A 21,934-nucleotide genomic window follows, 5' to 3' on the forward strand; every position below is an offset into this window, starting at 1 on the left:
CAAGGTTGTGTAGAAACAAACCCAGAAAGTTCCTCAATGGCTACAGTAAAGGCTTTAATCTCATTTAAAAAACCCCATAATTGGATTTGTCTCATAACCACTTCTACAACTCCAGTTACTCAGGGATAATATTATCTAGAGTAAGGTCTGTGTTGCATTATACTGACCAAAGCTTCCAAAGGTGTAGCTCTTGAGGTGACAGAAAAATGGGTAAAGGTCCTTCTTGGTTAAACACACACCAGATAAAGGACCATCTTAATAGCATCATCTTGTGCACATATTTAACCACAAGAAGAGGAAGAAGCAATTCTGCAATTGTAAATTCATATGTGATAATCTTCATATTAATTACTAGACTGTTCTGTGAAAAAAGAAACATAAGAAACAACATGACAAGTACATGACCTATGCCACACAGAGAATGTATCTGTTATGTTCAGTTACTGATGTTGATCAATTTAAACCTGATTTACGGTCTGCTGCAAAATCTTATACCAGGAGACTCTTTGATAGCAGTATCAATGCACATAGCTCTATCATGAGAAAAAAAGCACTTCATGCTGGACAAACACACAGATTCTGAAAAAATTAGATTAAGCATTTACAGGATGGAGGTTTGTCTTCCATTAAGTCACTTTTATGCCATCATTAGAAAATGCCCCTAAGCAGAGGTAGGTTTGAGGGATTAAGAAGGAAAACTTGGCACAAAGAGATACCTAATAGTGGCATCGCATCAACAACATAACTGCACTCAAGTCTCAGCAAATGTGGGTTTTGCTGAATTCAGTTTGCAAATTGTGACAGCAGATGGTTGAAACCCGCCCCCATAAAAATTCCATGCCTGAAATGGTATTGCCTATGTTTACACACCCTGAGAAATAAGACTTGGATTTACAAAGAACCAAGTGAGTAACTTCTATTCCCACATGCTGTGATGCCTGTTATGCAGGGTACAGGACACTTGAAAACACAGTAAAGTATATGGCCACTATTACATAGTCAATAAGCTTTTATTTAGATGATAAAGGACAACATGTTTGCAAGAAGAAAGATCTAGGGAGATTTACTGCTCCCCTGAAATTCAGAGAAGTTCCCCAGGTTCCCTGTCAGTACGTCAGTGCTTGAGCGAAAGAACAAGCAGGTTCTTTGAATCACAGGCAAAGTCACTATCTGCATTAACTGCACAGAGATTTCATCTTCACGTTGCCTCCCGCTGGATACACTCTGTGTATGAGGAGTGATCTAAATATTGGATTGCACATATTTGGCAGGTCTTGCACCCCTCTTCACAGACAATGGTTTTGTCATAACTCACAATGAAGTTACTGTAATACTGCTTAAAGAGTGTGCTGTGTGGCATAGACAACTGTTTGGCCATTTCATATAGGCTTTCTGGCTTCAAGTCTTCAATGCCATAAGTTTTAGTCAGGATGTATTCTAATTTCCAGTTGGATTCATTTTTCTCATTGGCATCTCTGAGGTCCAAGTAAAACTGCCAAAGATCCTACAGTTAAAAAAAAAAAGAAAAAAAAAGAGAAAGAAAGAAAAAATAGTCATGGCTGTATTGCTTTCTTCCCTGCTTCATTAAGTCTCTGGAGTGATATATTGATTAGGAAGCTGTCACTCCTCATTATTCACAAGCGAACAGAAGGTCATGTCCCACCCCAAGAGCTGGGCTTACACCCAAAGCTGGTACTTGCAGTGCGGTAATGGTGGGGGGATGGGGAGGAGAAGAAAAAGGAGACACAAAAGGCAGCAGTGCCAGTGTTAGAGGTCTTTCCTGTCCAAACTCCTCTATGCTCATGTCTGCCTTAGGAGAGGGGCAAAAGGATAAAAAACAGAAGTCTTCTTTCTGCAGGCACTCCTTGAGGGGCAGAATGGACAGAAAAAGAATGGCCCAGGGAGAATTTAAGGGAAAGGAAGAGATCTCGATGCAGGAGTGAAATCTGCACAAGAAAGGAGCAGCCTGTATTAGCATAGGTCTCCAGAGAGAAACCCCACTCCCAGTCAAGCTGCAGAGTGCATTGTCACTGAACTCAGTGGAGTGAAGATTTTATCCTGAATTACAGAGAGAAAGTCCAAGTCATTCAGAGCCAATATCATTATACAGGATTCACTTCATCTCCAAAAATCACAAGACTACAGAGTAAAAGTATTTTACTTTTTTTCCTTCTAAATTTATCTACCATTTCCCATAAAAAGTATAAACTCCATATAGGAAGATGCAGGATTACAAGACATCATGGGGTTAAAAGTGCTCTTCTTCCTCTGCCCTTCTACACCCTTTAGAAGCCTTTCATGGACTGCATCCCAAAGCTCAGGCTATCTTCAGCAAACAACAAGCCTAGGATTTGGGGTGAACCTCTTTCACAGTTGCAGAGCTCCCTGCAAATAGTTTTAGGATTTTGCCTAGAAAAATTCTGATTGTCTTTGATTCTGTGTCATAAGAATATTCCATTGAGAATAGAAGGTAGTCCAGCAGGCACAGAAAGACAGATTTCCTTTCCTTTTCCCAGGAAGAAAAATTAAGAGTAAGCACCAAAGTTCCACCAATAGCCATGATACTACAAAGGCTGATATCTCACTGTAATTTTCAATTACTCTATATTTAAAGTCTTAAACAATGCTTTAAAATATTTACTTACCAGCAAAGTATAATCAAGAATATCATACTGATACAATCTGACACCAGGGTTATTGGACTCCATTTGCCATACATTCTTCACTGGGGTTACAGCAGGTGCCACAAACAAGGAATTGACTGGCTTTTCTGCAGGAAAAAAAAAGGTGAGGAGACAGTTTCCTTTCAATCATTTTTTCAAACAAATATTTTTTTTAGAGAACCAACACAACAAGGACAAGAGTGACTCACTTAAGGATATTAGCTTTTTTCCCCCCTGGATAAGCTATATCACTGTGAACTCCTTCTATACTTCCAATACACAAACCAAAACTTGTGTCAAATACAACAGTACTCACTCCAGTGTGTACCACTTAAGTTTGTCTGTACTAGAGGCTTCCCAACCAATTCAACTACCTGTGCAAAGTGTCTTGCCTATATGTGAAGTCTCTGCATTTTGCATATTTCTATTGAAGACATATTCAAAACCTTTAGCTGCTGTTTCCATATGGTATTTTACATGTCACTTTATGTGTTTATAATGTTATTAGAAACACCAGAGTCTCATAACTTGACCCTGACTTCACTCAGCTACACTAACTCAGCACCCAGTACATGAACACAGATCTTTACAGCAACTGAACTGCGAGGATGCAGATGGTTTTAATGAGACAGAATATGCAGGTAAGCACATTGAGAGGTTCTCTGTGGAAGAAAGAAACCCTAACTATTCCCTTCTCTGACACTGTCACAGCAATGAAATCACAAGGTCAGTCTCCACATATGAGCAGAAGCTTTGAAAGCTTGGAAATCAGTAGATTCTTCTGGAGAAGACAAAACTGAGCTCTATCTCATTACACTGATGTTGGCTGCAATACTGCATTTATCTTGAATTCTCTGGAATTCTGTCAAGAGGAAAATGTCATGAATAGAAGACAGTCTAAAACTGTACAGATAAACACAATCTGTATGTAGCTACATGCAACTTCACTGTTTAAATCTTGTCAAAAGATGCAAAATTACTAAAATAATTTGGAAGCAGTTGCACATGGTGAACTGTAATGACAAGCACCAAGATCAGTCTGTCCCCAGTGAAACTTGTAGTAGAGGTGATGATTTTAAGCATAAATGGGACAAGGTACAAAAAATGTAAGTATGAGACTGCCTTAAACACCATTAAAAAAAATACAAAAAGCCAGTTCTTTCATTAGTCTGGATTCTTTTTACTGGAGATTTAACTCCATAATAACACCATGTAAAAAGGTAAAAGATTTGGAATAGTGTTACCCTGGTCATCATTTCGGGCATAGTTTTATAAGTTTATATAAAACATAGATGAAGAGCCAATTAACATTTGGGTATTTTACATAAAGCAAAGCAACGGACCTCTCATTGTTCTATGCTACAGACACAACTTGTTAGATATCTTCTGTTAGAGATGTTAGAGTGCTCCATATAACCATGCCCATGCTTCAAACTAAGGGATTTCAAAGCAATAAACAAAAATTTCAATGTGGGTGATTTTCTTGAAGGGAAATTAGCTGATCTAAGAGATGCAACAGGCAGAGACTTTCTTTCCTCTGCCTCCTGCTTACCCTTATCTTAATTAACTTTGAAGCAGCAGGGAACTCAGCAGAGAGGCACAGTAATGATGCAGGAAACACAAGAACATAGAGCATGTCTAGCTGGCCTGAGAACATTCCCTTTGACACAATACACAATAGCAACTGGCTAGTATAATTTGCCCGTGTCACTGAGTGGAGAGGAAAGACTAGAAATGCCTGTCTAGGCATAAGTGTTCATTAAAAAAAAAATAGATTAGGAAGCTAGAGGAGTCTCTTCTGACTTCAATAAAAAAAGACAGTCTGCCTTGCAAGATTCTCTTTGGAAAAAGAATGGCAGTGTGTGAGACTTGAACTCTTGCAGATATATGGCAGTATTTCCCAATTTCTTTTTTCCCAATTATTTATAACAGAAGCTGACTAGGAAAAACATGCAAGAAAGTATTAATTTGCTTTTAATCAGGAAGAAAAAGATTCAGGAGTCAGCAAGCATCATTACCTTCTTCATCCAGGAGGACCATGATACTATCTCTATGTGTATGTCCAAAAAACTGGCCCGCAATAACACTACTGTATTTGCGAAAAATCTTTACCAGTCTCTCATTGTAATACTCCCTTATAGCTGTAGTATTCCTTGCATATGGCAAGTATCCTACTGGTACATGACCTATTATATATACCTAAGGAATTAAATACAGAAAGCATGATTAGCACCTTCATTTGAAACTTACACTTTTAGCCGTAACCTAATAATGGTTACCACAGTTTCATAATAATGCTGTCTCAGAAATGTCATTCTGAAAGATGTAAATCATGACAGTTTTTTTATATAAAATACAAACAGTATGAATGTTCAAATTCATAATATCAATTAAGTATGTTATTAGAGGAAAATAGTTCCAATAAATCTACGCGTGATTTTAGGCCTAAGGAAAATGTTATCAATTACTTCAAATGAAAAAAATTAGTTACTAGGGCAAGACTTATAATTTGGCATCTCAAGAAGATAGAAGGAAAAACTTATGTTCAAGTATTACAGTGCCTGCATAGTCAGAGAGTCACCAGAACCATGGAAAAACTAGTTAAAACCCCTCTGTCTGAGGCAGAGGCTTAGTGCCAACTGCACACACCAGCTAATATGCTGCAGAGTTTCATGAAGAAGGGAAATTTCTCCTTTCTCCTGACTGGACTATAATATTTTTTAAATTAAAACACTGCAGCAAAATGCAAACATGTTTCAAATTAAACACATCTTCTGCTCAGATGATGATCCAATCCCTGCACCAATCAATCAATCAATCTATCAGGAGCCAACAATTTATAACTTCACAACCTGAGTAATATATGACAATTTGCTATAACACTCAAATCATAGCAATTCTGCAGCTTGGTTAAGTTTTGTGGTTGACAAACTCCTTTCTAATTTCTATTTTTGATACTTTTAATTATATTAAAATGTAAATCAAACATGCTAGCTTTTGTCTTAGGCCAAGAGTGTAGATTTTAAAATTAAAGACTATGGGTAAAAAAGCTAAGAAACTGGCTTCTGCAGTATTTTACACAGTAGGAAAGAAAAAGTATTTTACTGTATAATTTGAGAAACTTCATTAGAGAAATTTCCTTCAACTATTTTATTAATTGTTGCAGTATAATGTGCCTATCCAAAGAGGAATTATTAAAAAATAAATTTTAATTTTTTAGTGTCTTTGGCAGCATTAATATTCTTCTAGAAGCATGTTTATATTTTCATTGTCTCTACTTCTTCTGATGGGTTCTGTTCATGGCCCCTACCTTTTCCTTGTTTTGTGAAGAGGTTTCAAGTATTGCCTCCAGCCAGGCAAACTGGTTGGCTGGGTCAGTGATATTCACAGTTAGGCTGTTGGGGCTGTAATATAAATTTGTGTTCAGACTGATTATCCTGAGCGGTTGAGAGCTATCACCGGATTCAAACAGCTGTGTGTAGAAGCCACCTGTGAAAACAGGACCAATATCCTATGAAAAATGAAAGGCTTCAAGGCACAACTTTACAATCAAAGTACGCCACTGATAAAATACCCAGCCTTACTTTCTAATAGACTACTGATGCTTAGTCAAGCTACATATCACCATATCACAACAGAACATCTTAACAACGTTTTCAGCCACATTTTAGTATAAATTGACACTGAATTATTTATGAATTCTTGCCTGTAATTGTCTTTGTGTTTATTTGACAGTATTCAGATGCAATTATCACATGCAAGAAGTGCCCTCTAATGTTTCTTCCACACTGAGATACAATAGTTGTTAAAAGTTCCACATTTCTTGAAATAATGCAAACGTACAGGCTCCTCCAGGAAGAACTGTTTGAGTTTAGTAGCCTTGTACTCTGAAAGTCATTTAACTTCAGACTGGTAATATGATGAAAAGTAAAGATCACATTTTTCAATCTTAATTAGGATATTAATATTCTCCCAAGTAGTAAGTTGGACACAAATGTTAACAGTATAATCACCATGACTATGTGCTATCATAACCTGAACCAAAATGTACCTATTCAATATGCTCTGAAATACATATAGCATTAAAACAGAAACATCATTTTAACAGTTTTTTACAACCAAAGCTAAGTTTTCTTGTGCATCCATACACCTTCATCTAAAAAGTATTAAGAGGTATTAAAGTCAGAAAGGTATTTCACATGCATTGGTACAATGTCAATAACACTGTACATCTCTACAAGAAGCAATAATTATTGCATCAGAAAGGAATACATGTATTTTGAATATAGGCATTGCCATTGAAAAAGATAAGTAACTTCTTGCAGGAGAAGCATTACAGATAATCCATTGTTCTGATTCATCCTATGAGACCTAGCTAAACAAACAGCTAATCCACAGAAACATTAATTTCCTAAACCTGAGCTTCACAATGCATTACTGCCATATTTACCTTTTCTGAACGTATTGATTGCTTCATCATTTAGCCAAGGTTTCCAGAAATCGGCAACAGCATTGTAAACTTCACTGGTAGTTACAGGAAGCTGATCCTGTGAGAGAGGAGAATCTCGCTAAATCTTAGCATTAGGACACACAGACAAAAAAAACCCACTAAATTATCCTACCTGGTCTCTTGCATAACATGTAAGTGTATCCAGTCATCACCAGGAGGAATTCAAGAAAGGAAAAAACCAACTTCTGAACATCCAGTATTGCTGATCAGCTTCAAATGCCTAAACTTAGTCAGAACTGACTGCATGGTCTTATTAATGCACTGATAAACTAACGCCAGAAATACGTGAAACTTTAGGAATACAGCAGAATGGAAAACCATATATTCTGCAGAATTAATAAACATATCAACTGACAAGTCAAAGTCGAGAAATAAAGTCTCTTGGATGAAAAGCTTGAAGGTAAGCTTCTCTTAAAGAAGGTGATTTTTTCAAGAACTTGGGGTTCATAGCAGCTCCTTAAAACTCCACTACGGCCCTTAGACACATTCAGACGAAATTGGCAAATGTTGCTGTGGTGTCCTGTAGTTCTAGTAACAAAGCATTTAAAATAAAAAAGAAAAAAGTTTTGTCAATGTTTTCTCCCACTGGCTTTAATTAGGACTGTAGCACTCTTCAGCCTGAGCCACAGCCTGTTAAGAGCCATGCTCTGATCTAACCCTGACAGGAAGATACCAGCCTGTCCTAACAGGGGTTGAAAAACAGGAACAGCATTGCAGTGCATGTTTTCTTAAACATAAATTTGACCTTTCCAAGATCTTTGAAACTAAACCTACGTTGTTAGAGGCTTAGGCAGTAAGCCTCTGTCTAGGAGCAGTGCAATCAGACGTCTGTTGAGAAATTTGCTGCTTGCAGTGCACAGACATCAGTTATTAGGACAGCTTTGAGCCAGACCTAACAGTCACTAAGACACACAGCAAAACCTGATCTCAGATAAGAGATCATGTTATGGACTGAAGGTGGTTTGGACTCAGGTAAGCCAGTGTTCTGTGAACTGCTAGACAGCAGTTTGGGAATTTGTTTTAAGCAGGGGCAAGGGTGTGAAGCAAATAAGACAATGCAGAAAGACTTAGGTCACAATATACGATCTGAAAGGTATCCCAATGCTTGATTATACTGAGTAGTGTTTATAACATGTTCTGCAAGAAAAATCACCCAAGACTCTTCAGTTGTTAAGACAGTTCAGAACACAACTGAGAGCAATAAAATTCTTCAGTGCATGGTGAGCACGCAGCTCTCACACTTGCTTTGGAGCAGCCCACAGTGTGTGTCTTGTTCCACATCACTTCCAGCCTACAGGACATTTGCCATGCATGTCCATATGAAAAAGAGAAATGTCATAAGCTGCAAAAAACAAATGTTAAACTAATCAAAACAGATAAAATGACCCCATAGTGGGGATATTCTGATCCCATGGCATTTTTCAAGCAGTAACTGAAAAGCATGCCAGTTCTGCACATTGGTGAAGCATGTGATTTCAAAGCAAAGTATCACACAAACTGTGGCTTTGCACAACAATCACCAGTTATTCCATCACCTGCCTGCTTCAAAGTCCTATTTGCTGCCCATCTGCCCCTCCTGAGCATCTTTTTTTCTATTTTCAGATTTAATTTCGCAAGCAAAATTCATATTTGTTGAAAAAGTCCCTACATTCTTTGTCTACAAAGTTATTGTATCTAGTTTTTTTCTTCTATATCAAAGGAGACTGCTGAATGACAACTATTATCTGTTTAGACATTTTTAAAAGCAAAACAAAATGAAAACAAAACAGAGCCCTCAGTTAAGGGGTTATTTATCAAACCAGAGGTTTCCAGTGAACCAACCTGTCCTCATCAGTGCACCTGACAAGCCAACACAAAACTACCACAGTAAGAACACAAGAGACTGAAGTCCCAGTTTGTTTTGTACGCTCACATTTCCAAGATATGTCTAGCTCTTATTTTTGTTTCACATGTTTCCTTTTCCCACTCTCTCAGCACCTCTGTTACTCTTCAGTCTGGAAATCACTAACTCCAGCAATGACACAGGAAATTATATCATTACCTACTACATCAACATATACCCTGACAGGCCTAATGAATAACACAGAAAGCTGGAATAAATCCTTTGGGGTGTGAAAGGGTGTTACTGAATTCCCATGAGGCATTTCAAACAAAATATTTTAGTTGACCTGCTCCACATCCCTTCTGATCCCCTCAGATCCAATGACAGCATTTGCTTCTGAGTCCTGTGTGCTGCCAGATCAACCCACAACATGCTTGAAAGGACACATGAAGCAACTGTTTACTTTTGAGCTATGCCAAGAACAATATTCACAGTACACTCAAAGCGAAAAAGTCCTCAGCTGCACATAGAAATATTCACATTGATGACTCAGTGGCTAAATGTCCAATAAGGAAAGAAAAAATAGACATATTTTAATAATATTGGCAAAACTAGAGGGACATTACAAAAATTCTGCCATTAGTTTGGTAAAAAAAATAAATCCAGTGATGCCAGCAGACAGATTTCCAGCAGGACTTTCAGTACACCTTGAAACTTATCACAGGCTCATAGATCCATTAAGGATGTAATTTCTGATAGATTACACATGCATGACTCATACAGCAATAAAAAAATAAGCATGTATTAACTATTTCGACATATGGTGGTTCTAAGCCATGAGGAACAATTAGCAGTGAATTCACATGATCTCAGACCACGCACAGATTTTACCTGGCATCAACCTTTCCTCAGGTAAGAGCACAAAGAGGGAGATTTAGTTTCTGTTCTACAGCGGAACTATTGATAATTTTAAATGCTAACTGAAGAATTGTAGAATTCTGTTTCCAGAATAATTTCTGAGGCGTTAGGAACACACTCAGTACGACGTATAAAAAAATAGGTAACTTGTTTTACCTGTGGCCAGTAGTCATGATTGCCCAAGGCCGGGAAAACCTGAAGATCTGGAAAGAAATTACGAATTGTAGAACTCATATTGCCAATGATGCTAATGACCAACTTCGTGGAGAGCTCTTTTACAGGAACATGAGGAGGGCTATCTCTGAAAAAGAAAAAGGCTTTATTAACAAAGGTTTGTTAGCAACTGATAAGGAAAGGAAAAAAATTCTGCAAACACATCTACATTCTAGCACGTAAGGCTACTATACTTTTTAATTAAAACCACAGAATTGCTTGAAAGGCTCACTGCAAAGGCTTTAAAAAAGTGCAAACGAGCAGACTAATGTTGTTTCATATCATAGTGAAGACTTCTTAGAAATTAAATTAATTTAATGCCATCATTTTGAGCTACTGCACAGTTTGGGTTATATGTCTTTCATCACCTGCACAACTTTGCAAGTTTCTTTTTTTCCTTTTAACAACATCCTGTTGAAAATTAAGTACGATAAGGCAAGTGAAACAAATTCATCACTTATCTTCATATATTAGTATTTTTAACACCCTTCCCCAGCAAAATTGACACAACATAAATAAACTAGTTCTCACAAACAATTGAAACTATTAATCTCTTTGATAAATTATCTGTTGAGCTATTCCATAAAAAACTATGTGATGGTAGAATTCAGAGTTTTCCTGTGGCAGAAGAGTACATCAATGCTATCTTTCATGAATACCTATAAAGTAACAGGGCATAGTACTATCAAGCTACTCATATGCCTCCCTTTCACACTTCTTTCTCCAGTCCCATTGCTAAGGCACAAAAAGCTTCACAGGTAACACCTCTGTGAGAGTATTATTATGCTCACTAATATGGAAGATTGGAACAGGAAAGGTAAATGCTTTTACTCAACAGAGTAAAATGATACTGTTACCCTCCCCCTGAGAGCCGCTGATCTAGAATCCATACAGGCACCAAACCAGAATGGTAACTTTATACATTTAAAAAAAAAATTGCATGAGCTATAGTATTGCTTGATTCTAGTTACCTCTTAAAGAACTAAATACAATGTAGTTACAGGGTATCTTCTAAGAAAGGATGCACTTCAGATGCAGACCTGAAGATGTACAAAATTCACTGCCTCCCATAATAATTAATTCCAGTCAGTTATTGCCCTGACCTTTCTTTTTGTTTTTTCCATTTTCCACCCCCCCTGCACCATTTCTATTAACTTACACTAACACAGCCATGTGGTAAATACCACAATGAACAGTCCAACAATTAATACAGAGATCAAAGTCTGCTCCTGAGGCCTTATATTCTCAGTCTTCCACCTAGTAGCCATTTGGACAACTAAAGGGACAACTAGTGTTTGTGAGATACTGAACTCAGATCTGTTGGTGCAAATATAAACTTGTGAATTACCGCACTATGTGGCTATCCCGCTTTAACTACAATGACGTGGACACTTACCCTGTCCAAATCATGAATGAAACCTGCTCTTTTGAATCCTTCATGAATGTAAATGCTGACAAAATAAGTTGATAAGGAGAATCACACAAAAAATCTCCAAATGGGCCTGGGTTGGAGGCATTGGCTCCTTTGGAAGAAGAACAAACTTTGGTGCGATCAGGGGTAATGTGATAAGTCGGATCTAAATGTAGATCGGATACATGCCAGAACTGCCCTGTTTTCAGAAAACAAAGATTAAAGAAAATGCATTATTTGCATCTGAACTGGATATACAAGGGTAATGCCAAGTTTGCTCCAGGTTTCTACTGCTATTCCTCTTTAAACTCTTGAAAAGGAGAATAAATTTAACAAATTGTTGATCAACCTGTTTGATAAGTGTGGGCAAGTTCTGCATTCCTGACAAGAGTCGAGTCCTTCATGTAGTCTACTTAGAAAAACTGAAAACAGAGGCAGAGGCATGGGTTTACACTATTTACCAGAAATAAAAAGGAGATTGGAAGGAACTGAAAAATCAGCTCTTTTTCATTAATAGCAATCTGGAAACTGCAGAGTAGAGGAGGCAATAGAAGGACTTCTCCACTTCACCTGAAAAGAGAGGGAGTTGCATTTTAATTATTTTTCCAGAGCTTCCCTGGCTGGAAGCTACTATAAAAGATCAGAGCCTAGAAAGAATGGCAAGAAACAGCATGTGTGCGAAAATTTCAAAGCTCTTCTCCTCAGCAGCCACAGTAGCAGAGACTGGGCTTCTCACCATAGAGCAGTGTGTCAGCCTTACCACTGTTTTCCAGGCTGACATGTACTCAGCCATGGCTACACAGCACTGCACGGACAAAGGAGCTGAGAAGTATAGGAGTATGCTGAACAAGGTGAATGAAGTCTGTGTTAGCCTATAAGTCTTCAAGTTTCATGTAAAATAAGAGTAATTTCTTTCTGTTCCTTTCAAAGCACTTGGCTTTGATACACATGTATCTGGGGCAGTGGTTGTGAAACAGGGACGGCTATAAATTGATTTTTCCCAAGGTCACATGCCCACTCTGTGGCTGAGCAGGCACCACACAGCTCTACCCCGTGGAGCTTTATTTCAGGAAGCAAAAACCAGCAGCGTTCTTCAAAACCAGTAAAACTGTGACTCCTACGATTAGGACTCTCAGAAACGCCAGGATACTGCTGCGTGTTCGGTCCGAGGCAAGTGTGAGCGACATGGAATGAAAATTCCGTGGGAAACCATTTGGGAGCACTCACCTGCGTACACGGCCGTACCAGGGGCCACGGCGGGCAGAGCGCGTGTGTTTGCTGACAGCACGGAGCCCCGACGCGGTGTTTGCAGTGCATGCCCCGGGACACCGCGCCACAGGCAGGGCCGCGCTCACCTCACCTCACCCCACCCGCCGGATAACTGGATATAAACCCCACTTAACCCCCCGTACCTGAAAAGCGCCGTGTTTACTGATCTAACAGTCACGTGCAGCTGGAGCCACTTGGGACAGGGAATACCGCGGCAGGGGGCTAAGCGCGGGCAGCAGTGCCACCAGGGGAGGGGAAAGGAGGCACAAGCGGGGAGCGCGCACCCCAGCCCCCCCGCCGCCGGGCCGGCAGTGCCCCCGGCCGGGTCTGCCTCCGCCGGGCCGCCCTTCGCCCGCCTCCCCCGGCCTCCGGAGGCGCTGCCCCCCGCCGACTCACCCACGGCGGAGCGGGTCTGCGGGCCGGCCGGTGCCGCCTCCAGCGCGGCGCAGAGCAGCGCCAGCCCGAGGGCCACCCGCAGCTCCATGTTGGCCGTGCGGGAGCGCCTGGCCCGCCGACGGCTCTGCTCATGTGACTGCCCGGGAAAGGGGCGAGCCCCGAACGGCTTGTGCAAGCCCCGGCCCTCCGCGGCCTCGCCGGGGCCGCCGGAAACCACGGCGCCGCGCCCGCCCGCTCGGGGCCAGCAGCCGCCCCGGGCCGCGGCCCCCGCCCGCTGCCAGGCGGCTCCCGAAGGGGCGAGCTGCTGTCGCCTCGGCCGGCCGTGCCCGCGGTGACCTTGAGGGGAGCTCGCAGGAGCCAAACCTGGCCGCGGGCAGGGCTCAAGTCAGAGCACCGGCTGATGTGAGGCGGCCTTGAAGGAAGGCTGCGTTCAAGACACCCCACACCTCAAACATCTCTTGGAAGGATGGATCCCGGTTACTTATGATGCTTTAAAATAAGAAACAAAACAAAACAAAAAAACTGATGAAATATGCTATGAAGTACACGTTTAATACAGCTTAAGGGAAGTGATGAGATGTACTGTAAATATGAGTCTCCACTGCCAAGGCTTTATGGTAGCAAAGTTGCTGTTTATTGCTGAAGTCAGAGTAGTTTTGTCTAGAGGAAGAGTACTTGCTGTCAATTTTAGGAGCAGATCACAGTAGCGGTGTCATGGATCCTGTGGCTGCCCTCAAATGTCACAATGCTCTGTATGCTATTCTGTTCAGATCTGCTTTCCAGGGCTCTGCAAAGCTGTTTTATTAGCAGCAGCTGGAAGTCCCGTGTGTCATTTTTCACTCCTCTGAGCAGTGTCACAGGCACTACTTCTCCACGTTTCTCTCCTTAATTTGACATTAATATTATTTAGCTTTAGAATAGCAAAAGACTTTACCAATAAGCTTCACGATGGTTTCATATTACATATAGAACTGATGTCTGTAGGGAAAAGTAGCCCTTGTTTAAAAGCAACTGTAACGTAAAATATTTACTGTTCAAGGTTTATTCTGAAATGCAACATCTCTGCATTCATTTCTCATATTTAATGAAAACCTTTTTTTTTTGAATTAATGACCCCACAAATTATTTGTTGTGAAGATGAATGCCAATATTGAGGATGCAAGTCTGTTTTTCCCAGTGAGGAAGGAAATGCAGCTGCTGCCACCTTTCTCAGAAGGGGTGGCTAGGAAGGACAGTCATGTGGCAAGAGCACCCACAGGCAACAGAGGGAAGGCAGATAAAAGCTGCATCAGATACTGAAGCTGAGGATTAAATGAGCTAATAAAACTGAAGGGCAGAAGATGCTGCTTAAACATAACTTGCACTGTAGCAGCTAAGCAGCCCAGAAGAGCTCCCCATACCACTGGAGCAAGTTCTACTTTCCATTTCTCTGATGAAAAGTGTTTGCTCCAGATTTTAAAAACTATCAATAGCCACCAAATAAAACATATCTTTAATGGTTCATAATTAAGGACTCTCTTCTACCTCTGTAGTGTTCCCCACAAACAGACTTGGATCTTCCTTTCAGACAGCTTCTTTGTGAAAAAATAAGCTAATAACATTGAATTTTATAGTTGTGTGGGTTAGGTGCCTGTTATGTCTGAACTTTTATCAGATGAGTGAGATGGGCTACCCACATTATCCTACCTATCCAGGGAAGTCAACAGCATCTTTCCATGATATCACACAGGAGACCTGAAGGATGATACAGTGCAGGATTAGGCCTGGGAGTTGGGCTCAGCTGTGCCTTTGTTTGCAAGGCTATAGGTAGCTACATCTCCATGTGGTTCACTGACTCAGTGTGTAGAAAACATGGACTCTAAACAATCTCCTCCCTGCTGCCAACAACCCATTCCAATTTTCTTAATAATCTGAGGCATAAGGTGAGTTTTCTGACTCTGGTCTTTTAAGGAAATATTGGTCAGGCGTAGGGTTTTAATTTATCGTTTTTAAGCAGCATTTTTATTTTAAATTGCTCACAGTGCAAACTGTTATCTCTCTTGTACATATTAGCTATAAAAAAAACAGGTCAGGGAAGGGAATTTTAGTAGGTTTGTCTTGTACTGTTTTCCTGCCATCCTTTTGGAGACTGATGAAAGAGTTATTTATCATGTTGACCCTTTCCTCTGACCCTGTGAAAGACTTCAATATTTGCATATTAGCAAAAAAAAAAGCCCCCAAAAAAACAAACAAAAAAAACCAATGCAACAAAAAACCACAACCAAAAAACAAACCCATCAAAACAAATTAACTCTCTTAACTACTAAACCCAAAACCCTATGGTCGCCCCAACAAAGTCTGTCTGTCTACTGACCTTAGCCTGCATTGGGAAACAAATTCCCAGTGAAGAGGGGAGCTGAAACTGGCTTGAGCATCTTACTTCTTTGTCTACATAAAGGCAGGGACTTTATCTTTCTCCAGCAAAAAGAAGCCACTGAAGTAAGTCTGGTTTTCATTTCCCAAAATACTCTACACCACATAGAAAGGCTGCTGCATCATTGTGCTGCATACTTTTCCATCCTTAAACTCAGAAAAGGAACTTTGAACACCTCCCTCCAGAACACTGGAATATTAGCTGATTAAATGCCAAAGGAGCACATGTTTAAAAAATGTTTTAATTTCTTTTTGATTTGCATTCCAAAACAATTCACATATTTTCCATTTACCGTAATAAAAAAAAAAAAGAGGCAAGTGTTTCAGAAATTTAATGCCAAGTTTAACCTGTTTCACTATAGAGCACAAGCATGCCAATTTGGTGGCATAAAGTTGTTTTTATATAAAAAACACTCCCCAAAACTCTTTATTAACCTTTCATGCCAGAAATGTGCATTTTAGCTATGCTCGATTATGGACGGGACATTAATCCATCCAGCAGAAGTAACATCTGGACAGAGGTCACGTAAACTCTACGCTTTCTCATAGTGGCGAACAGCAACCACATCACCAAAGGTGAGAGTCTGCAAGTCCAAGGAAAAGACAGACATGTTAGATGCTGGACTATTTTCTGTAATAACACATATTATGAAGGCCATGCTACAACAAGTTCAGTTTACATTATGTAATTTATAGAAAAATAAATTGGTCTAGCTTGACATTTTAAATGAAGAAGCAAAGCCTTAGTTTAGTTTCCATAAGAAATGAAACTTTCTCCTTGCTACTTTCACACCCAGGAAGCATATAATGCACATTTATACAAGGCAGCACAAGTGAGGTTAGAATTTAATTTTTTAATATAGCATTGTTTTAGTACACTTGTTTTCCCAAAGCTGATCACACCAAGATGTAAAATTTAAAATTCGAAGTCCTCTATACCCCTATTCTGTACTGTTATGCATAGGTATATACTTAAGGAGAATCTTGGACTAAAAAATGCATTCTATGCCCTATGAAGCTAGAACTAGCAGATACTATAGTTGCTGCAATTGTGTGGAACACTAACTACAGTATGCATTCTGGAAGTATTTCCTGAAGTAGAACAGGGCACCTCAGAATGTTCAAATTCCAAAGGAAAAGGTTTTCGGTATATGTGTAGCTATTTCAAAAAGCAAAGCATGTGTTTTCCCTTGAATCTCTTGCCACATTGTGCTGCATTGACTGTGTGCTTTAAAGTTTGTATTATTTGCAACAGTCTCCATCCATGCAGATACTCTCTGAAGTATGCAGAAAACAAACTAACTGGTTTTCTCCAGAGACCAAGTCTGATACGTTAGTATAGCTGAAGACGGTTTTTTGAAAGCTACATTTCTGTGCCAAAAATAAGCATGAGAAGTGCTACCGTGGACATTAGCTATAGTAACTTATAACATTTATTCACCCTATACTCCAGTTTCTGAAAAGCTAGGAAAATAACGTGAATTTAAACTGAGATTTTTCTCTATACAACAGCTGTTTATTGTAGTTTATAAAAAGAAAGGAGGACTAAACCCTTTATTATTAAATATGAAAATGCCATTACCTCCTGCAACATTGTAATTTTATTTTCACAGGGAAATACTTATTTTGTGTAATTAACTATTTATGCATGCATGCATAAAGTTTTCAAAGAAATCTGAAATATCACTGGCAACAGATAATTTCCTATATAATCAAGAACTTTGTATCATTACCAGAACTTTTTTTCTTGGGTATTTACATAAAAGTCTAGAAAGAACATATACACTCTGGAAATCCATAGCCTGACTTGCCTAAAACCACTAGCAGTTTTTTAGTTGTCACTAAGACAAGACACAAAACAAAACAATATTTGAAAAATCCCTGCTAGCTTTCCCTGCTAATTAGTTTAAGGATTTGTGTCTAAGTAACACTATCTGTTCACAAAGCTTGAGATAAGGGTAAGTGAGAAGTGTTAGTGGTACATTCGAACGCTCAGGGAGCTTTATACTTACCATTACCATTTTGCCATCCTTTATTTCTCTCACAAAGTTTGTCTCTTTGCCGTCCCATTTCTGTACGTGCACTAGCTTGCCTCCATCCAGGGTCACGACTGACTGTGAGATACCAAGAAACACAAAGACCTTCATTTATTTGGGATATTTGGGATTCTGCTCACACATTCTATTGAATTCTCTTCAATAGATGGATGTGGATCTAGAATTATAAAGTAGTCCCAGCCATTTTCAAGCCAAGGCTATGAATCATCCTTGTTTTAAGCATGAACTCCACACAATTCTTGTTTGTGTCAAAGGATGAAAAAGTTGTTTCCTTCGAGTTCCAGTCTCACAAGAACCTGCTTCAGATGTGCTTTGGGATAACGTTTCATGTTAAGCCCCCAGAGGTGCAGGAAAAAAGGGAATTTGACTATTTCGACTGGAAAAAAGTTTCGCCAAATTGGATTGAGAGAAAAGCGGGCAGCTAACACAATTCGTCGACACTAGAAGGCAGACAGGGAGCTGGGGAAAGGACACATTGATTCAAGCAAGACGGTAAGCGGGCTCGGCAAGCAAGATGCAATCTTGTCTTTTTTCCCCGTCCTTCGCAGTGCTACAACTAGTAGTAGCAGAAGTTACATTTTTTTCCCTTTGACCCTACCAAAGATAGAGCCTCTGGGGCGGGGAGGAAGAAGAGAAAAAAGACAGAGGCCACTGCAGCCCAGAGTTCACTTACTTTGCAGTTTCTATCATCGGGGGTAGTTTCATCAAATTCCTCTCCAAGTTTAAAGCTGATTTCTGTGTTTTTGAAAGTGCTTTGAGTCTTGATCACTGCTTTGTCCCCCTCGCTGCTGATAATCACAGTGGGTTTAGTCACATTCCCCACCTGCCGTGTTGCAAACCCCACTCCTAGACCATTCAAGGACAAAGAGAAATCCATCAGACCTTCGGGTTTTTATATATTTTTTCTTTTTGCCACACATCGAGGTACAGAAATCTCTCCTCCCGCTCTACAACTGTAAGCCATCCCTGTGCAGTCCTGCTTTCTGCTTCGCTTGTGCCCTGGTACCGACATTATCCATCGGTACTGCCCCCCCCTCGCCTCCCGCTGTAGCTCCGCGCCCCCCTCGCCGCCACCGCACCCCGCCCGCGGTCACCCCTACGGCCTCGATCGCTTCTGCTGCTCTGAGTTTCAGTTCCTTATCACTCCAGCATAATGATTTCTTTTGTGTTTGTTTGTTTCCAGCTTATCCGCAAGCAGCATGTGCTCGTCTTTCACACGCATCTCCTCGCCCGGGGCCATCTCCCGGAGCCTCTCCCCGCAGGACGGCTCCCACGCAAGCACACCCGCACCCCCCGCCTGAATGAAGCAGCGAAGTAGCTCTGGGGATAGAAGCACAGCCGTCTCAAACAACCTCCCTCATCCCCACCACTGCTGCCTATGCCTCATCTACATCTCTGGCAATGGGGGGGGGGGGGGTCCTTTTAAATTTTTTTTTTTTTTTTTTTTTTTTTTTTTTTTTAGTATGGTGCAAAATTCCAAGGTCTCCTAAAGGTGCCGCCGCCCGGCCGTACCTACCCAGGGCCTTCATGTACTCGTCGAAGTTGTGGCTGTCCACCAGCTTCCAGGTGCCGCAGAAAGCCTCGACCATGGCGGCCGGTGCGTGATCCGAGCGCGGTGCCGGGGGTGGCAGAAGCGCCGGTCCTACCGCGCCGCCCCGCATTTAAAGCAGGCGCCCGGCGGGGGGCCGGGGGCGGGGGGCGGCCGCGGTCCGCCCCCGACGGCCCCGCGGAGACGCCCCACACCGCCGGGGGAAGTCGCTCCCCGCCCCGGAGAAGGGGCACGGTGATGACCAGCCGGGACACACGGTGGGACGCGGAGGGGAAGGGAGAGGAAACTGAAGCATTGCTCCTCACCCGAGCCTCCCCGGGGGCACCCCCATCGGTCCCCGTTACTACCCCTAAATGTAAAGTAACACGGTGGAAAAAACAGAAGCGGGCACCCAACGTGAAAGACTCCACTGAGGGTCACAATGCTACCGAGTTTTCCCATGAAGATTTTCAACCCCAGTTTGGTGTTGGCCAAGTCCAGATCCCTTTACCCCTCACAGTATCTATATGGATGCTTTCTGAACTTGGCATTTGGAGTTGCTGATTGGAAACAGCACCTTGCCCCCACAATTGGCAGCATTTGGAGACTAAGAACGAAGAAAGAAGGAAAAGAGATTAAAACTGTTTCTTTCTATTTCTTCCCCCCCCCCCCCCCCCAAGAGAGGAAATGTTTTCTTCCTAGTTGGTCTTTGAAATCCTTTTAAGATGCTAGGTGGTCATCTTGTCTCTCAAAAGTTTTTCAGAAAGCAACCTGTCTCTGGGACACACCACAGTGTCAGCTTTTCCAGACCTATGACTTGGATGGATTCCAGAATACTGAATCTAGCACTTCAGCTCTCGTAACAAAACTCAGGGACTGAGTGAATTGCTGAGGAACAAAACCTCAGCAATTTTTTACCTTGTTCAGCCATACAAAATATAAATAATTATGAATATTTTCCCAATATTTTTAAATTAGTTTCTGACCATCATTTGCATTTCTTTCAGGCTCTTGTAGTATGGCACATTCTTTAAGCGTAGGGCAAATGATGATTTCTGATGGGATTTTAAGTAAATTTGCCATTTTCTCACTTGTCCTCATAAGGAACTAAACCCTCTCTGAATTAATCCGAGGAGTATAATTCTAATTCCTTTTACAACACAACACAATTTTCATTAATCTTCATAACCTAACGTTATGAACTAGTGCATCAATTTCTCTTTAACCTTCCATTCACTTACTTTGAAGCAAAAAGTGCCCTCCTGCAGCTGCTCAGTTTGTCTGACTGCCTCTTCTGACCAGCTCTTCTGAGGCTTTTCAGCCAGTGCTCAGAAAGCCAGGGAGACTGGAGCATCACTTGAAATAACAGACCTCCAGTTGTTCATGAGACTGAAAGGAATCAGGTCCCCCTTTTTTTTTTGTCAAAGTTGAGTAATGCTGTGCCTCCAAAGTTTGCAGAGAATATCAGTCTTAGTGGTGCATCTCATATGGATGTTCCCTAACTTCATGTCTGTAGTCAGTCAAACCCTCTGTAATGAATGAGTGCCAATTACACTTTGTAATTGGCATTGTCATGGCACAGGGCACATGGGTTTGGTATTGTGCATGCGTGTCATCCCTGGCTCCAGTTCAGTTTGGGGATTGTGTTTCCTCAATAGAGTAACATTATCAAGTAAATAATGCCCACCACTCGTAGCCAAACTCTGCAGTGGTGGTCTCACAGAGTCTCATCGCTGGCACCCAGGCAGCTGACACACAAGTACATGCAAACTGACCTTGTCACTTACTTCACCTGAGATGCATCAGTACCTAACGCGGACTACAAGAAAGCTGGAAAGGGACTTTTTCCATGGGCATGCAGTGATAGGAGAAAGGGTAAATGGCTTTAAACTGGAAGAGAAGAGGTTTAGACTAGATATTAACAATAAATTCTTCTAGTGCACAGGAACATGGTCACATCTTGCCTTTAGAGCAGATTAAATTTAAGACCTATCAACCTCAGCAGTGTCTGGGTCAGTTTTCTTCCTCTGCACTGACAGGGAACAAATTGAAGCTTCTCTGTCATTTCTCATGCTTTGAGTTATTCCCTTCCTTTAGTACATAGACCTGTTCCCTTCCTGAGGACGATAATTTTTCAGCCAAACTTGTGAAATCAGTGAGACACTGGAACATGTTGCCCACAGGAGCTGTGGATGCCCCATCCCTGGAACTATTCCAGGCTATGCTGGATGGGGCTTTGAGCAACCTGATCTAGTAAAAGGTGTCCCTGACCATGAGGGGTGGGGGTTGGAACCAGATGATCCCTTCCAACACAAATCATTCTATGATTCTATGATATTAAATTCTAAATGATTTTACAAATATCATCTTGATCTGTATAAATGCTTTGCTATGGCTGGAATGGAGATTGCAGTGTGAAATACACTGACCTGGTGTGTATTTTAGGTTGCTGCACAAGAGACCAGCTTGGAATTTCGTTTTTGCTGTCAGCAGTTTGATAGTTTTAACAGACTCTGTACTCCTCTGTAAAATGCCTGTGTGACGAAAGCTACCTCTAGAGATTCCTCTCTGAACATGAAGGGATTCATTCTCCTTTACACTAAACTCTTTACACCACCTGAGCAGTCTAAGTAGGCACATTTGTGTTTTCTGTGCAAGGTCTGCTTGAAAGATGAAAATGCTGTGGCAACATATCCCTGTGTAATGAGTAATCCTTGCTTCCAAAGGCCATTCAG

General features: G+C 41.0%; 2 protein-coding genes and 1 long non-coding RNA gene across 7 annotated transcripts; 1 reads left to right on the forward strand and 2 right to left on the reverse strand.

Moving 5' to 3' along the window:
* Positions 1-991: 991 nt before the first annotated feature.
* Positions 992-13,586, reverse strand: SMPDL3A (sphingomyelin phosphodiesterase acid like 3A). Of its 5 annotated transcripts, XM_064649634.1 has the most exons (9): positions 13,203-13,332; positions 11,999-12,107; positions 11,523-11,736; positions 10,070-10,214; positions 7,114-7,210; positions 5,974-6,152; positions 4,682-4,862; positions 2,646-2,770; positions 992-1,504 (listed from the first exon to the last, which is right to left on the reverse strand). In XM_064649634.1, exons 3-9 carry the CDS (start codon positions 11,564-11,566, stop codon positions 1,199-1,201), a joined length of 1,077 nt encoding a protein of 358 aa, XP_064505704.1. In that variant the 5' UTR covers positions 11,567-11,736; positions 11,999-12,107; positions 13,203-13,332; the 3' UTR covers positions 992-1,198. The 5 variants fall into 5 exon arrangements, with proteins under 5 accessions (XP_064505704.1, XP_064505706.1, XP_064505707.1 ...); XM_064649636.1 differs by lacking the exon at positions 11,999-12,107 and having other exon boundaries at positions 13,203-13,586; XM_064649637.1 differs by lacking the exon at positions 11,523-11,736.
* Positions 13,587-15,838: 2,252 nt separating this feature from the next.
* On the reverse strand, positions 15,839-19,343 carry FABP7 (fatty acid binding protein 7). The gene is made up of 4 exons (XM_064649640.1): positions 19,188-19,343; positions 18,345-18,517; positions 17,627-17,728; positions 15,839-16,198 (listed from the first exon to the last, which is right to left on the reverse strand). The coding sequence occupies exons 1-4, from the start codon at positions 19,330-19,332 to the stop codon at positions 16,148-16,150; spliced, it is 471 nt and encodes a 156-aa protein (XP_064505710.1). The 5' UTR covers positions 19,333-19,343; the 3' UTR covers positions 15,839-16,147.
* On the forward strand, positions 17,727-21,560 carry LOC135411692 (uncharacterized). The gene is made up of 2 exons (XR_010429258.1): positions 17,727-18,163; positions 18,855-21,560. It is a non-coding gene; the product is annotated as an uncharacterized LOC135411692 (long non-coding RNA).
* The last annotated feature ends 374 nt before the right edge of the window (positions 21,561-21,934 follow it).

Source organism: Pseudopipra pipra, chromosome 3 (genome assembly GCF_036250125.1).
Source record: "Pseudopipra pipra isolate bDixPip1 chromosome 3, bDixPip1.hap1, whole genome shotgun sequence".
NCBI lineage: Eukaryota > Metazoa > Chordata > Aves > Passeriformes > Pipridae > Pseudopipra > Pseudopipra pipra.

Coding starts and splice junctions, on each gene's coding strand:
- SMPDL3A (XM_064649636.1), bottom strand. CDS start 13,290: ATGGAGCTGCGGGTGGCCCTCGGGCTGGCGCTGCTCTGCGCCGCGCTG. Junction 10,215..11,522: donor TCATTCATGATTTGGACAGG/GTAAGTGTCCAC, acceptor TTTCTTTTTCAG/AGATAGCCCTCCTCATGTTC. Junction 2,771..4,681: donor GGTCCTCCTGGATGAAGAAG/GTAATGATGCTT, acceptor TTTTTCCTGCAG/AAAAGCCAGTCAATTCCTTG.
- FABP7 (XM_064649640.1), bottom strand. CDS start 19,332: ATGCGGGGCGGCGCGGTAGGACCGGCGCTTCTGCCACCCCCGGCACCG. Junction 18,518..19,187: donor CGAGTACATGAAGGCCCTGG/GTAGGTACGGCC, acceptor TGAATGGTCTAG/GAGTGGGGTTTGCAACACGG. Junction 17,729..18,344: donor CCGATGATAGAAACTGCAAA/GTAAGTGAACTC, acceptor GGTATCTCACAG/TCAGTCGTGACCCTGGATGG.